Here is a 17,411-nt window from a genome sequence, read left to right as displayed (position 1 = left end):
CAGGGGTTTCGTTCTCCCTTTGCTGGCTGGTTTTCTCACTGTTTTTACCAAAAGTAAGGCCTGGTCTTGTGTCTGTGTGATCGGCCCACTGCCCTCAGGTGCTGAACTAGTGCTGCCTCCAAAAAATACCACAGCTGGCTTCCAAAAAATTGGATGAACGTGACAGAAATTAGAAATTTGCTTTTCTCTCTCTCTTTTTTTTTTAACCTTTGGAGGAAATACACCTGCCTATTACACCTGCCTATAATTTTCTTCAATGTAAACTTCCAGATTCAAGAGTCAGTTGAAGATGTTTTCGGAAAAAAATGAATCTGCAGAAGGGAGTAGCGCTCACTTCCTCTGCACTATTTTCTCTCCCAGCAGTTGGTGCTGTTCATCATTCTGTTTACCATGTTCACAGTCCCTGCTTCTCTTGCTGTCTCCCATTTCCTCATTGTCTTCTAACCATCATGTGTAAGTACACGCCATGTTCTTCTACATAACATCAGTACCCCCTCTTACCTTCATGGTTTTTCTGCCCCTTTCGTCTTTCCCTGTCCTCTTTCATTGCTCTGGGGCTTAGGTACCCTGTTGTGCTGCTCTGTAACCTTGTTCCTCACCTTTTAGGAAGAGTCAGAAATACAGAGTGGTATGGATACAGTAACAGAAGGGACCTGTGTGAATGTGCCGTGTCACACCATGGTCTTCCCTCTGTTTTTTAAAAGGTACACCAAGGGATGGTCCATTTGAGGGCAAGGAGTTGGGTGACTTGTCAGTGCTTCTGAGAGACACAAAAATCCCTTTTTCCAGCTTCTGCTTTCACCTCTCCTGAAAAAAGAGATGAGCAGAAACAGTGCTGATCTCCCGGTATTGCCTTGACCCAGTAGAAGGGACCACATGGAAAGGAGGTCTGAGGCTTGCCAAGCAGCACATGGTTTGTGATGTGCACAGGGATCAGGATTCCCCGTTGGTGTTACTGTGCCTATGGCCCAGCAGAGAGAGGCAGTCACTGTCTGCATCTGAGGTGATGGAGTAAGGATGCAGCCCTTTTATGTGCTCACTGGTTAATGCAATGTGTTTGTATGGAGGAGGAGGTGCTTGGTGAGAGTGGGAGAATGCTTAGCCACAGTGATTAGTGTTAATTGGTTAATCACCTTTCATTATGGGAAAAGAAAGTAAGTGCAATGATTTGCAGTATGGCTTGATGCCATTGCTGGATTGGAGACCAAAGCCTGAGAATTAATTCCAAGTATGACCTTTACAGGCCAGAGGAGAAGATCCCAAAGATGGGTATTCTTTGATTTGGGGATTGAGCAGGAGCACAGTGCCTGGCCTGTGGCCCTGCTGATCGGCCTCCGGGGCTCATGGGGTGCTGAGGCAGCCTCTGGAACTCCTCCTGCCTGCTTGGTAGCCATGACTCAGAACCATGAGACCTTGGCTAGCTCCTTGTGAGCAGGCAAGTGCTCAGCACATAAAGGATAATCTAATGAATGCTGCTCTGATGGTAGCAAAGCTCCCACATAAAAGTTGTGTCACTTCTGGCAAGAGAAAAACGTAATCTGCAAAGTTTGCAAAGACTCCCTGATATTACTGGCCTGTTGTGGTGACTCATCTGCCTCCTTCCCACTTGCGTCCTGTCACAGACACTTGAGTCCCAGACTGAAAAAGAATATGATTTCCACCACTGCCTTCCACATTGATGCCTGCAAGGGGCGACTGCTGTAATTAACATAGATGTGGCCTATCCACCTGCTTACATAGAGCAGCATGCCGGGCCGGGCCCTCTGAGGGCAGCCCAGGTTTTGGATACCACAATGGAGGAATATTTTAATCATAAACAATAGACAAAAAAGGATCTGCACTCTCCATTTCGAGCTGTGGGATGTGGGAAGGCTGTGCCAAAGCCAAATGTGTTGGTATAGTGCTTTAAACAAAGGACTGTCTTTTCCTACAGTAGTTTTGTAATTAGACTTTTTACACAAGTGGCAACGGCCTCCATGCCAAATCCTGGTCCCGTGAGGGAAATGGCAGAGCTCCCAGCAGGGCTCAAATTTTTCGCTTTATACAGAGCTCATTGAGGAATTCTGTATTTCTCCTTTTCTTCCTCTCTATTTTTAATAGATTGGTGCAAAACTAATAATTTTAGGATTAGTAGCTAATTATTTACAGGAGGGGCAGAATAAAACACTGAATTGTTTACTTCAAGAGTGCTTTTGTGTCAGTGAGTCACCAAACCACGATTAAATTCTGGGAACTGGTTTATTGTTGAGGTTCCTGGGGTCCCATGACATGGAATGGGGCAGAGGCTGATTATAGTTGGAGGCCTGAGCTAAATTTGTATCCCCTTTACTCTTTTGACTGACAGACTGTAGAGGATTATGAAGTTCCATGAGATGTCAGTAGCAAAGAAGACTCTTGTTGCCTCTGGTGGTGCTGTTTGTACATGGCAAGTACCAAGCAGAGTGTTTGCTTTTCCCCTGAGAGCTGAAGGAGATGCTGTCTTTCAGAGAAGAGCTCAGATGGAGTCTTGAGTAGTTTCTGTGGAAGAAAAGACAAGGAGATAAGAACACATTACAGCATGTATGCTGGAGGACATTTTAGCAGTTTCTGCTGTAAAACTTTCCATAGGTTTCACTTTGCACTTGCTTTACAAACACAGCGAACATGAAGGTTTGTGGGTTTTTTTATTTGTTTGTTGCTGTTGTTGCTTGGTTGGTTTGTTTGTTTGTTTGTTTGTTTGTTTGTTTGAATCATGGAGCAATGCTGAATCTATGAGCAGCAATTAATTTACCTTGAAGGTTTACCAGATCTGCCCAATTAATGTAATAAGGCATGAAGTGATGGAAGAGATAGGGAAAATGTTACAGAGACGATAAGAGAGCTGTTAATTCAGAGGGCCGAATTGCGTTGGGGGGAGAATAGTGAAAAAAAAGAAAACCCGTCGGGGTTGCGCAGAGCGGGACTGGGGGCGCGGGATGAGGTCTGAGCCCGCCGGCACGGGGGGGGGGGGCTGCGGGCTGCTCCCGCGTGGCCGCCAGGGGGCGCCACAGTACTGCGCCGCGGGGCCGGGCCGGCTCCGGTGTGGCCGGGGGTGCGTGAGGAAGCCCGCTGTGCGGAGGCTCGGCCGCACAGGAGAGGCTGATGAGCTGAGGTGAAACCGGCAGGCTGCGTCCCAGATACATTAATTATGTGGTACATGCGATCGCCGTCGTTCACCTGCTTTCTAATTCTGGTTTCGTAGGCTGTGCCTAAGTAGAGCAGATGCACTTGATGTCCTTTCAGCCACCTGTTGGTGCAACGCTATTTCAGGGACAGGGAAGGGAAACGGTCCTGGTGTGAAGGGACAGCGGCAGAGAGGAAATATGGTGGTGCTGAGTGTGAGGAGAGAAATAAACAAGGACCAAAGGGAGGTTTGTTAAAGTACTGATCAAGATAAGCAAAGAGGAATTCTACTTCCCGTATTAAATGTCGCTTGTATGCCAACATGAAATGATACGCTTTTTTCTGCTGATAAAAGTTGACTGCGATACCTTGCTAGTTTTACATTGGCATTAGTGGGGTCAGTTTTGCTCAGTGGGGCCCAGGATTTCATGTTAAAAAAATCTAAGGAAATCTTTCGTCTGTTCTGGAATAATGCCTGGAGTGTTGTCTCTGTGGAGGTTGGATCATTGGTCCTAAAACTACAAAGCTAGCAGGAACCATAGAATCATTAAGGTTGGAAATGACCACTAAGCTCATGTAATCCAACCACTGACCCATTCCTACTATGCCCACTGAACCATATCCCCCGAAGCCACATCTACATCTTTCTTGAAAAATCAAATGAAGCTGCCTGATTGGCACTGAGATGTCTGAATGAGGGCATGCTGCCTGAGAAACCTCTGAAAAGTGGTGTGGCTGGTGTAAATGCAGGTGCTGCTGAACAAAGGTGCTGTGGCTGCTATCTGTGATTTTCTCTCCTGTTAGAAAATTGGCTCGCAGGGCTTTGGTCTTTGCTGCCAAGCAGAAAAGGACCGTAGTTAGTATTACTGTCAGTATGTATATATGCACATAGGAAAGGAAAAGACAGTCTAAATTGGAGATCTCAGATAGATATCAATGACGAGTGGTGTCCCTCAGAGGTCAGTACTGGGACAGATCAACTTGGATCAACAGATCCAAGTGCAAGGTCTTGCAGCTGGGTCGCAGCAACTCCCCACTGTCAGTACAAGCTGAGGGATGAAAGGCTTGAGCACAACCCTGCTGGAAAGGACTTTGAGATACTAATGGATGGCAAGCTGGACATGAGCCAGCAATGCATCCTCGCAACCCAGAAAGCCAGCTGTGTCCTGTGCTGTATCAAAAGAAGCATGATCAGCAGGTCGAGGGAGGTGATCCTGCCCTTCTACTCGGCACTGGTGAGACCTCACCTGGAGTACTGCATCCAGACGTGGAGTCCTTAGTACAGGAGAGATGTGGACCTGTCAGAGTGTGTCTAGAGGTAGGCCACAAAAATGATCCACCTCTATGAGGACAGGCTGAGAGAGCTGGGGCTGTTCAGCCTGGAGAAGAGAAGGCTCTGGGGATACCTGAGAACAACCTCTCAGTATCTAAAGGGGGGATGTAAGAAAGAAGGGGACGGACTCTTTATCACAGTCTGTTGTGATAGGACAAAGGAAAATGGTTTCAAACTAGAATAGGGAAGATTTAGATTGGACTTAAGGAAGAGGTTTTTTTTGCGCTAAGGGTAGTGAAGCTCTGGAACAGGTTGCTCAGGGAGGTGGTAGATGCCCTGTCCCTGGAGACAGTCTAGGTCAGGCTGGACAGGGCTCTGAGCACTCCGATCTAACTGTAGGTGTCACTGTTCATTGCAGGGGAGTTGTGCTAGATGGCATTTAAAGGTCCTTTCCAACTCAACCGATTTTACGATTCTAAATATTAAAACCATTACTTTCAGGCAACAAATCCGGTTCCTTACTGCTGCAGTTCTCTGAGGGCTGCTCCAAAAATAATACCATTTTGTTATGCTGGCCCATGACATCAGGGTCAGATGGTGGTGGTATGGCAGTAGAGGCTGAACCATCCCACCAGAATTCTGTTACGTGTTGTTGCCGTGTCACAGATGGCAGCAGAGGGGCATTCTGAGAGAATGGTGTCTGACATGGGAGTGCAGATGAAGCAGAGGTGTGGAACTGAATTCTTCCATGTGACAAAAATGGCACAAATTGACATTCATCGGCACTTGCTGAACATTTACAGAGACCAAACAGTGGATATGAATACAATGAGATGGTGGGTGGTGCATTTCAGCTGTGATATACAAGCCACGTTCACACGTATGTTGAAAAACAGTGTTTTGTAGCTGAGAATCTGTTCTGTCAAATAGTGGTATTGTGCAGTTTGTTGTAGTTTCCATGGAAGTAAATGGGAAGCTTTACTTTCGGAGTGACCTACATGAAACCTCAGGAGGGTTCTCAGAACATCAGCACTGCATTGTATGATGATTTATGTATCAATAGGAAAAAGCAGAGCACTGTTTATTCCTACCAAGGAGACATTTCTCATTTCTGGCCATCAGAAAACACATTTGAGGATAACCTGGATCCATACATTGTCACCGAAGTGCAGCTATGAGCGCAGTCCTTAAGCATTGTCTTGCTGGCGTGTTTCATTCAGAATCACAGTTTCTCTGCAGCGCTAAAATAAGGGTTAAAAATCACTTAAAAAATATTTTTAGAATGTTATGAGTACAGGTAAGCTACCTTTCTACCAAACAAGTAAAATGACTAATGTGTATCTCAAAACTTTGTGAAAGTTAACGGGTTTCTGTGTTTCAAATGACATGAAGAAGAATCAGTGTAACTGTAGGCAGAGAACTTGTAATTCCTTTGAATCCTCTGTTGTTACTAAACATGAAAATAATCTGCGTGTGTCATCAGGAACACAATATTTTTTCTTACGGTTTCTAAAGTTACATATTAATCCTAGAGAACTTCTACAAAAAATCAGGGGAGAGCGTTCCACAAAGGGGCAGAAGCATTTTTTTCTGCCACTGTCAGCATTCTGACGTTGCTTCTGAAGCGCAGTTACCCACAGCTCCTCCAGTCTGCTGGGCTTTGGCATGGTATTCAAGATGCAAAATATTCCATTCTGTTCAAATGCTAACTGTGTTCTGCAGATTTGCACTGTGGATGTATTACATGTGGGATTTTTTTCTTTTTCTTGTCAGGTGGCGGTGGTGACAGAAGAAGAACGAGAATGATTACGTATCTGTAACTCTCAGCAGTATGTCAGGTAATTATATTCCATAGGAGCATATATACAATATTTCCCTCTTTGCTGGAGTTGTTATTATTCAGTATTTACTGCAAGATAGTGCTTCGCAAGTTCTCAATGTATTGCTGGGAATGCTGGGAATTTAAGGTTTTCCACCCAGAGCAGAGAGTTGTGGGACACAGCGATCTTCCCCAGTGTCTTTTCCCTGGCACTCTTCTCCTCCTCTGTTTTCCTTCAGCAGCCAACTTTTGTTTTGTTGTAAACAAACAGTCAAACTTCAACTTTTCTGCTGAAGCCGCTAGTACAATGACAGTTTCTGCTGAGTATATTGGCAGAAGTTATTTTGTAACAGGACTGTGTCTTCTGACATTCAAAGTGATACAGTCAAATTGGTTTTACAGATTACCGATTACTCTTTAGGTACTAATTGACCAGGTCTGCCGGTGGGCAGAAGATCCAAAGTGAAATGGCCATTAACCATTTTAAGTCCTCTTTACCTTCTTGCCCCTGTCAGTTGTAAAGCATTTGAAGGCTATGCATGAATCATGATTAAAAAATTCATATTTTCTATTCCAAGAACAACATGTCTGCAAAGATGCAGTTATTACATGGACGTCATACAGAGAAGTTAAAACTTCTGGGCTATGTTTTATTTTTCGCACAAGAAAAGAAAATGTTCTGCTGATGCTGTTTGTCAATGGCATTTGTCTCTTGGAATATGTGTAGTCGGGACCTCTGAAGGCTGTTTGTAAAATGCAGTATGTGCTACATGGAGAAACTCATCACAAACAAGGCTGAATTCCTATTCAAGGAATAGCTTATTTTTACTGGCTGAGCAGATGGAATATCCTTTCCATTCCTGTCCTTTTGTACTGACCAGAAAATGCTAACAGCTTTTATTCATCAGTTGCGTTGGTCTTTCGAGTTTTGGGTTGTAGATATGAGAAGGAGAGTAAAATCTATGGCAAAAAAAATATTATTTAAATGCATGTTTTCGTAGTAAAATGAATTATTTGAAAACATGCAAAGATGATATTTGACTTCTGTTTTTATGGCGTCTTTGCTGCTTTTTGAATGAGAATTTAGGCATGGATGAATATAAGTTGGAAGCAGATGGTGCTGAGGCTTTTGGTGGAGTCAAGTTACCTGACCTGTGGTAGGTGTGCCAGGCTCAGGGTTAGCATCACACCATGTAAGGGTTGGAGGGAATTGGTATCCTTACTGTCAGAGCAATTTCATTTAGCAAATACCTATTTCAGGAACAATGGGCAGCATTGACTTGTAACTCAGTCTTGTCAGTTCTGTCACGTACTCTCTTCTGTCCCATGTTATGTTTTTTTTACCTTTTGCTGCAGGGCTTGAATTTGCTATGGCTTTAGAGAGGGAGCAATTAGCTTGTGATGCTGTGTGGTGGCAAAAGGCAGGGACGGAAATGCAGTGTACCTTCTTTATCTTCACTGTACCGGTTTGGGGTGTATCTTCCTTTGGGGTAGGGTTATGCAGAGGGTTGTCCCACTGTCAGACCAGAGCTGTCCTCTGGACTTCACCGTAGCAGGGCAGGTCTGTTAAGCTCACAGAAGAAATTCGGAGAGTAATTAGAAGAGCCTGCATTTCATTAGAAGGAAGCGGGTAGAACCAATATATGCAAAGAAAATAGTCGTGGTGTGGAAAAAAAAAATTAATTGTAGAAAATGGCTGTTGGTACAGCGCTAGATGTCCAGCACTTTTCATTATGAGCAGTTTGTATTTTCTGTTTCTCATTATACGAATGAAATTTCCTACATGAGAGTGAATGTGAAAAGAAGCATCGTTGAAATAAAAAAGCTTTCAAACTATAAAAACCGCATAAATAGCACCCTCCAAAGCCAGACAGGACTCCTTCCCTAATGGATGAAAAGGAAAGCTTAGATTTTGTTACTGCAGTACGAGAGAAAAATCACATCCAAAATGAAACCAGCTGCATAAAATAATGGGCTGTATAATCCTGATTTTTGACAGATAATTGCTCGGCCCATGTAACATTTTTTATTGCAGTAAGGATTTTTCTCCTAGGCACTGCCCCAAAACCTCCAGTTCCTTGTGCAATCTACAGAACCTTTTCTGATAGAAGATTGTGTAATTTGGCCCTTGGTAACAAAGCTGAAGCTTTACTCCTTTTTGCGGTTGCCATAGGAAGAATATTCTGCATATTTTGACTTGTCAACTTAAAAAGTATTTAGTGGGCTGATTATTTTCTTGCTCGCATCTGTGTTTGTATGTGCTTAGAGCTTTAAGTACAGTTCAAGTTTTCCACAACTGTTTCGGGAACTTAGGTGACAGATAACATGGAAGAGAGAAGCGGTTGCTTAAAAGTGAACGAAATGAAAAATAAAAATGCACAGGGTGCCTTTTTTTGAGCAAAAAATAAACTGAAAAATAAGCACTGAGTTAACAAAGTCCAAACCACATTTGCTTTTTCTTAGAATGCAATCAAATTAGAGTTCACACAAATGCAGATGGAGTTAATGAGTACTTAATATTGTGTACTTGATGACATCGGAAGTGACAAGTGAAGAGCGGGACCTGCAGGTTTTGTAAACACTCTGCTTGTCAGGGCGCTTCTGCAGCTCTGCCAGTTCTGAGTGCCAGAAGTTGCCTAAGCACTTTTATGTACCCGTAACTCAGATGATGATGGCCAAACACTGAGATAAAATGATTATTCTGGGTAGGGGGAAGAGCTGGACATAATGTACATCCTGCAGTTGAGTACTAAATCAGAGACAGAGACATTCTGTTCTCATAAACTGAAGCTTGGTAATCCCTAAAATAAGCAATTATCTGACAAGGGTCACATACATAAATGGAACAAAGCAAATTCTGCTAGTTCTCCTATTTTGAAACTTGATTTTTTTTAAATGCTTGTATTCTTTTATGATGAATGCAGTAGCAAACTTGATGTTTTTAAAGAACATCAGTAATGTATTTTGCGAATTAAAAGACCCATGTTTTTTTTTAAAAAAATAGAAGTAACTGGGAAATGCCTGCGTGGTAGTAGCACTCCCAGAGTTCAACAGCAGCTTTGCAGATGACACAAGCAATTACTGTTCATGGAGTAATGCTTGGGGAAAAAAAAGCTGTAAGTATGTGAAGTATCAGTCTTATTTCAGCAATAGCTACCATTCTTTCTTCCATTCGTTTGCACAACAGAATAGAAAATTTTAAAAGCTGGAAATAGTGTTTTCTCTTTGGTATGATACAGCAGTTTCAAACAAATGTACAGCGTAGTTCATAACAAAGTTCTTGCTATCCAAACACTCTAGTGAAGCTTCTGGCTGTAGTGTTATTATTTACTCACAAGCTCTGAAGGCAGCTTTTTGTCCATTTTCTCCCAAGATGCAGAGCGAGCCCTGAGACAGGTCTGCCTCTTATTGGAGTGAGAACTGAAGAAGGAATTCAAGAACAGGGTCTAAACATCGGAATACAGTATTTGTAGAATACTGTAAACCTTTTCCTTTTCCCTTTGGTTGTGGATGAAAATTGTAAAGACTGCAGTAATGGTCTTTGTGAAGTCTGCAGCACCTATTTCACTAACTTCACCGAGGCCAGGATTTTCCTCTGATTTTACTTGGAGTGTGATTTGTTTTTTTTAATAGACCCAAAGATTGTGCTTCTACTCTCAAATATTCACGACGTTCTATTTGGTAACAGCTGTAAAGTTAGATCAAGATAGGAGTTGTTATAATAGAATAAAGTGTTTACATTAGGGAATATAATTTAAATGTCAAAATCGATGTTTTCAATAAGCAAAATGTATTATGCAACATTTCTTCTAACAGGTCGCTCATTTAGAGAAGAAAATCAACCAGCCTTTATGCAAACAAATCTATTTCAAAAGCAGTGCCTCCGAGAGTGTTGTATGTAGTTTCCAAGAACTGGGGAAAATAATAGAGTAGGAAATGTATCGTGTTTTCTTCATGAGTCTTTTCACAGTAATGCTAATTATCTTGTAAACTTGCTGTTAATTTCGAGAGACAATAGTTTATTGAGTAACCTCAGCTGTGAAATGATTTCTTCTGAACTTCCGTACTGATTTTCCTAGGATAATTTAATTTAAGATAAAAGACTGCCTGACACTTCTTTTCCACTAGAGCATGATAAAATCCGGCTAACTCAAGTGTACTATTTCTTATAAGTAATGGACTTTTTAGAAGGACAGTAAATACTTTAATATAAGGTTTTGTTAAACTGGGATTCAGCAGCTTTGTACTGAGCATTTGGGGATTTGCAAAAGGTTAACAAGATTTATATTGTGGGATGTTTTTGCATGAAGCTATGAATCATTCCGTGATGGCTCTTATTACTTAGAAACGTATTTTTGAATATGCAGTTAAAAATATCACACTTAGAAAGTTCTAGGTTGCAGACATTCTGGCTTAATTTTAACTTCTAGGTTTTAAACTTTAATGTTTCATATGCTTTAAAAAGTACTGTATAAATACAGAAGTTTCAAAAGGCAAGTAGTCTGTCTGTGTAATATTTTGTAATGTTTCAGTGTTCATTCAATTCCCTAATAACATGTTAGGCTTTTCTTTCTCATCACTGGGCCATAAAGAAGGCTTCTCTTAAGGAGTGTTTTTTCTTCAGGTGAATGGGAAGATCTTGCCTCTGTGTGTTTCTAAAGCTATTTAAGATCGGTGCTTACAACTCATGGATACCTGCTTTATTTTCTGGAAAAGATGCACGTAGTTTTCAGAACATCCAGGTCTGGTTAAAAGTTCACAGTGAACAGAGAAAGCAAACATGCGTTTATTTTAGCTTTGCAACATCTGGTAGCCATTTTCTTAAGGATGTTTCATTATGTTAGCCCTGATACTTTCTCCTTTTCTATTTTTTAAATAATCCACCATTATACTTAGCCCATTTCTATAGTAATTGTATTTTAACCAGAGATGGCCCTTTTTGTTAACTCATCTTTCTGAACGTGTTTCCGATGGCAGCAGACTATTAAGTGTTTGAAATTTTGAATATCATTCTCAGACTGTGTAACTGTGTATGTTACATTGCTGCCATCAGTTAGAGGGAGTGAATAATGGTGTCAATATGTAACTTGTTAATTTTGCAGGAAAAAGCATACTAAAATAGTTATTAAATAAAGGTCCTTTTTTTTTCTGACTCTTCTCCGCTAACCTATAAAATAAAAGACTTGTTTGCTGTGCTTGCTACCGGAGCAGCAGCCTGCCATTCTGTGTTCTCCTTAAGCCTAACCGCAGACTGCTGCTCAGTTCTTCTGGCTGTGTCAGGCCAGAGAGCTCACACTACATGTCCTCTATATGTAGTCTGATGTGTAGAGAGGAACGTATTTATTTTTATGCCAAGTGTAAAGCTGTTCATGAATGATGGGGGAGCTACTATCCAATCAGGTATTTACCAGTTATTTTCACTTTAAAAAACAAAAAAACAGCAACCTTTGACATTCCCTAAATGCATTTCTGGTGTTCTTTGAAACAGATTTGCTACAGCATTTCACAGAATTTAAGATGAATGTTTAAGGGAATGTTTAAAGAAGACAGGTTTCAAAACAGGAGGGCCAAACTTTCAGATCTGCTTTATTGTGTATGTGATCACTTGTCTGGAAATCGTTTATTTTAGGCTTCTACCAAACTTGAGTTTATTTCAGGTTTTAAAGAACTCTCTCCTCACATCCCACTTTGTCTTTCTTTCTGGAGATGCCTTAGTTTGCATTATTTGGGCAAACTTTTATTTGTTTTTGTTTTTTTTTCTGTCTCTTTGTTAGTTTTGTCTTTCTAAAACATATGTTTATCAAGACTGCTAGTTTTAGTACCTTTCTTTTTAACTGAACATTGTTCATGCCATGGTCCTTAAACAGGAGGCCCTGTTTCAAGATACAAAGTTTCTTTAAATATTCTAGAAGTAAAGTAACTTCAACTATTTCTTCATAGTGAAAAAAAAAACCAAAAAGCTTCAATCATGTGCACATATCCCCAGGATTTGCTGTTAGTCAACAGTGCCCATTCATCAGTGGACAGGGATGGAAGGTCCAGATTGGGACTGAGGAGAGACCATATGAATGGATTTGAGGGCTTGTGGCCAAAGCAGTACTGACTATATCAAGATTTTCCAAATGTGTTGGAGTGAGTTGAAGGGCAACTTGGTTTCCCAAATGGTTGCATTGTAATTACACATTTAAAAAGAATTATTTTATGCTATTTTATCCATAATCTGTAAATGATACATTCCTCTCTCAGGCAATAAAAGAATTAGTAGATTTCCAGGCAATTACAAGTATTACCAAAAACAACTACCTGATGTAATATGAAGAAGGTAATAATCATTAATGTTCCCATTTTCACACAATCAGTGGTCTGCAAAATGAGTCCTGGAGAGACGGATCATTGTCTGTTTTGACAACAAATGAATCCTGGTTCAAAACAAACAGAGGGGCGTGGTTCTGCATGTAAAAAAGAGACAGACACTGGAACTCTTTGCTGGAGGTGTGAACGGAGAAAATGCACACAGAGGGAGACCGGATTGAACTTCAGAGGGAGATCCCTTGGGTGCTACTGTGTGTAGACAGGGTGCAGGACTTAGGCAGTCCCTTGGGCCAACAGTGATTGGACGTCGGGTGACTCTCAGTGGGAGCTCCCATACAGTTCATTTGTCCTTACTCTGCCCCAGGTTTCCATCTGCCTGTGGCTGCTGTTGGAGACCAGTACTGTCACGAGCCCTGTGGTTCAAGCACTGGCTGGCATGTTCTGATACGCCTTGTTTCCAGAAATACTACCTTCCCTGTGTTGTACAGAGCCAGGAGAAGGCCATATACATTTAATGTCTACATGACTGTTGCTTAATGTCAGTTTTCCAGTTCCATTGTGTATCCAAGTGTCATACTGCTTTTTTTCTGTATGCTTTTGGTTATTTGTTTCTTTCAGTGTTTTTACTGTATCTGTAGCTGTCACAAGTTTCCATATTCAGGTACAGAATTCCTGTTCTTTTCTCCAGGGAGAGGCTTTCACATAATTCTTCTGTACCAAAATCTGTTGGTTTACAGATGAGTAGCCACGTTCCTCTGATGAAATTTTTCTTATGTTCAGAAATTTGAGCGTAACTTCAAGCCCAGGTTCTTGATGAGACAAGTACATGCCTAGTTCTACTTCAATAGTTAATAGAAATTCAGTGCATATTTAAAATGTGATCAACACTGGTTCACACTGCAGAGCTCATTGTGATAGCTGTCCGCAAGAGCTAGGATAAAGCTATTACACTTCACAGTGCAAGTTCCTCAATATTATCTGTTCTTACACACTAAGAGCATGTTGCAACAGTTATTTTAGTATCTCTACACTGTTCTTTCACAATGATTTAATATTTGTCCAAAAGTTTGTTTGAAAATATTTGAAATACACTTCGTATTCAAAACCATATTCTAAAATGTTTCAGTATTTAGTATGTAGTATCAGTATTTCATATTACTGTGAAGCGTTTAAACTCTTTATATGCTGTCACTGCTAAAGGGAGTAGCAGTGTAACAATCTGGGATTAAATAATCCTTGCTCTATTTTCTTTGTCGAGTAGACATACACACAACTATACCTGAAATACTGAAACTGCCTGCTGGTTTCAGTAGGCATCACTAATTCCACCTTCTGGTTAGAGCCCTTTGTTGCTTATTGTATGCTTTTATAGTTTTATTCTTACATGTTAAAATAAAGGGCAAAAATCACATGTTCTCAGATAGTTACTTAGCATATTGTATGGAAGTATGGCTTGTGTATTTATGAATAAAAATCTGGCCCCATCCTTCCTCTTATTCAGGAGTCGTATGAACCTAGTTTAAAAGTTGGGAAACTCTATTGTAAATTATTCAGGTATTTGTAAGGGTGAAAAAAAAGAAGATGTAACAGTGTTATTTGGGAGAAAAGAGAAGGAAGGGGAATGAATGGGAACAAAGGAAAGAGAGTGCTGTGAACTGATCCAACAGTAAGAAGAGGAAAGGGAACCGTTGCCCCATCTGACACAGACAGTTTTATCATTCCCAGCACAAACATATGACAATTTTGCATGCCTTTGGGTTTTTTACTCTGTGAGCTTTAAAATACTTGTACAAAGTAAGAATCTCAATTTTGCCTGGAGGGGTGGTGTCCTTTAAACATAGCTTTTTTTTTTTTTAATTAAGTCATTAGGTAAAAATATCATTTAGCGCCATTGGACTGGGTCCACACAAAGCTAGGCTGCTTGATCAACCTATTGTGCACCCCCTAGTCCTAATCCTGATTACATTTACCTTAGTTGATCTCCCTGCAACCAGCCCACTTCCATGTCCTTAGATGCTTGTATACATCTACGTTTTAAAAAAACAGCAAGCATGCTGTTGCACTTGCTGCTCAGTTTTTTAGACTTCAGATATGATAATAGATAAACCCTTGTCTAGGAATCGCTTTGTCAATCTTTTGTTTTCCAGTCAGGTAAGGTAGTGGCAATTCAGAGACTACTTGTATATTCACCTATTGCTGTTATTCTGATGAACTACAAGTTGAAATGCTTACAAGCTGAGGCAGTTTTGGAATATGAAACAACTCTTGACAGATAACAGCGGAGTAGTAGATGGAAAGAAATGAATTGTTTCACTGTTTTCATAGTGCATTATGTATTGTCATTCAGACAACGCTGCCTAGCTGTGAACAGACCAACCTTTACATTCACCCATTAGGTTTCTTTATCTTGGCCTGCAGTAAATAATTTCTGAGGAATTCTTCCAACCTGTACTTGTTCAGCTCAGCAGGCCCTTCATCTGTTACAATTTTGCTTCTGCAAAACAAACTTACCTTTAAAAACACCGATGGGATCTTGAGAAAATTTTTTGAACTGTTGACTCCTCATATGCTGATTATTGCTAAGATATGCTGCTTTTCTACCTCTGAAACTACTTGATGATTCCTTTACTACCCTAGAAAAGAAGAGCTCTAGGCCCTTCTTATTAGTCTCCCTTCACTCTGAAATAGGGCCTGTGGTTTTAGTTGTGATTCATCCCAGTAGGCTGTGCTGCTTTCTACCTTGATTAAGGCCATTTTAAAAGTGGCAAGGGGCAGGGAAAGCAATGATTCTCATACTGTTAGGGAGCTCTTACAAAATTACATTATCATCCTTTACAAAAAGCTTTGGTTTGACAAAATCAGCATCAGATGTAGAAGCTCTAAACTGCCCTCTGTTGCAAGACAACAAACAAACGAACAAAAAACCAAAACACAACTTTAGACAAAATCAGGCAAGATATGTGGAAGTAGTAGAATATATAATGCAGTCCTGTAGGAAATTGCAATTTAACAATTTAATAAGCTAAATGGTAAATTAGGACACGCATAGCTTCTGCACCACAGAAGTATAGGAAAAGGAGATAGAATATGAGATCCCTCAGTTCTAGTTCCTTACTGCTTACTCTTCATTTGGTGAAATTTGAATGTAGAACATCCCTGATGACTGGGGAGAATTTGTCAAACACAATAGAGGCTTGTAAAATTAAATAAACTGTAGCTAACATAGGAGTCAAAATAGTGAGACAGATTTCAGAGGAAGCTAAAAGGAAAAGAATGGACAAAGCAGTTTGAAATGGGTTAGCCTTTGGGAAACTGCCTAGGCAAATTCTGAACGATGGGAGCTGTAACATAATCCGTTTATTTTCATAGTTGAAATGTGTCAATTTGAAAAATCCCAGAGATACTTGCAAACACAGAAATTGGCAAACTTGTTTTAATTTTCTTTTTAAGCTAAGGAGGGCTTTAGAGTTTCTTGATGTATTGAAAAATATGTAAGTCTTGTATGACGTCCTCTTTGAATCCTTAGGAAAGATTTACCATTGTGATGAGCATGTGTTTTTGAATTCAAATCAAAGGTAGGGCAAAGCCTCATAATACAGGTTAAAAGACAGCAAAGATGGTCTTTAATAACAAAGGTAAAGTAGAGAAAAAGATGTTGGAAATTTTGCCCAACAAGATTGAACAGCCTGGGTTATGAATCATTGATCTAATTTCCAGTTACAATAGCAACAACTGAGTAACAGAGGATATAACTAATTTTTTTTAACAAGGTGGAGGAGTTGGTGGGGTCAGTGGTCTTTCTGAGGATCTCACAAAGCATAGAAATATCTATTTATGAGTGAATTATAGAACTGTCTATTATATATACATTGTGCGTGCTCCTCTCCTAGATTTACATAAAGATACAGCATTAATTCTGCAGGGAGATAATTAGAACATGATGGAAAATGAGAAAAGTAACACTGTGTTGAAGGATCCCTTATCTGAGGTTACCCATTGGCTGTAAAAGGGTGGGTTACAGGGCATGGTTCTTCTCCGTGCCAAGAAATGGCCAAGTTAGATACAGATCTTACAGGAAATTCTGTGCAGCTCCTGGGGGATCTTACCGGAATAATCCAATCTTTGTGTCTGAGTCTGAGCTTATTATGGAGTCTAGAAGACAGAAAAGTGTTAAAAGTATGAAAAAAAAAAAGTATGTTGTTTTTAATTGATTATTATTTTCTGGGTTGCATTCACTATTCTATTTTAAATTTAGTTATCCTCCTACAAGTGATATACTCTTACCATATTGCCTGCATTTAAAGTCAGTCTTTAATTTTGCTAAGAAAAACAAGTCTGTACTGAGATCAGATCTGTAGATCCAGAAGAAAGTGAGTACGGTCAAATTCAGTCGTTGTCTGGACGTGTCTTAAGCACTGAGTTCTGTGATGCCTGATAGTGTCTCATACGAAGTCGTGCTATTGAAATCCAACTGAGATACAGTGGGTGGAAGGAGCAGACCTTAAACTTAAAATATCAGGTGAGCTTATGCTCCCAGCAGGAAAAAAAGTATGAATATACACTTAAACTAACCAATACACTGAGCAGTGCTATAAATGTGTGCAGGGGTTAATATAGAATACCAGAATTGAATACTAACCGTAACTAAATATGTCCTGTATTGGTAGTGTTCAACTTAACAGAACTCTTAGGACAAATCTTTCAAAAATAGGAATAGTATGATAGATCTGGTAACTGAAATCCAAAGTTACTTGTAAACATTGTTATCAGGAAATTACTGGTTTAGCATGCACATATTTTTAAAATGTATATGAATGACTTTGTGAAGTGAAATATGTGTGAAATTAACTCTTAGATCCAATGAAA

At 40.3% G+C, this 17,411-nt stretch overlaps 1 protein-coding gene across 6 annotated transcripts in view; it reads left to right on the top strand.

Moving 5' to 3' along the window:
* THRB (thyroid hormone receptor beta) overlaps positions 1 to 17,411 on the top strand; it is a 139,475-nt gene that overhangs the window by 80,331 nt on the left and 41,733 nt on the right. For 2 of the 6 annotated variants that reach the window (XM_021386786.1, XM_021386787.1), the window contains one exon: positions 6,188 to 6,252. In XM_021386786.1, the coding sequence (XP_021242461.1) occupies positions 6,246 to 6,252 (7 nt within the window). In that variant the 5' untranslated portion in view covers positions 6,188 to 6,245. Of the gene's footprint in view, positions 1 to 3,063; positions 3,131 to 5,120; positions 5,295 to 6,187; positions 6,253 to 17,411 lie in introns of those variants that run through there. The other 4 variants (XM_021386790.1, XM_021386791.1, XM_021386789.1 and 1 more) reach the window with 4 other exon arrangements.

Source organism: Numida meleagris, chromosome 2, assembly GCF_002078875.1.
Source record: "Numida meleagris isolate 19003 breed g44 Domestic line chromosome 2, NumMel1.0, whole genome shotgun sequence".
In the NCBI taxonomy this organism is placed as follows: Eukaryota; Metazoa; Chordata; class Aves; order Galliformes; family Numididae; genus Numida; species Numida meleagris.
Note: the sequence above shows the minus strand (reverse complement) of the source record. Positions and strands in the feature narration are given on the sequence as shown.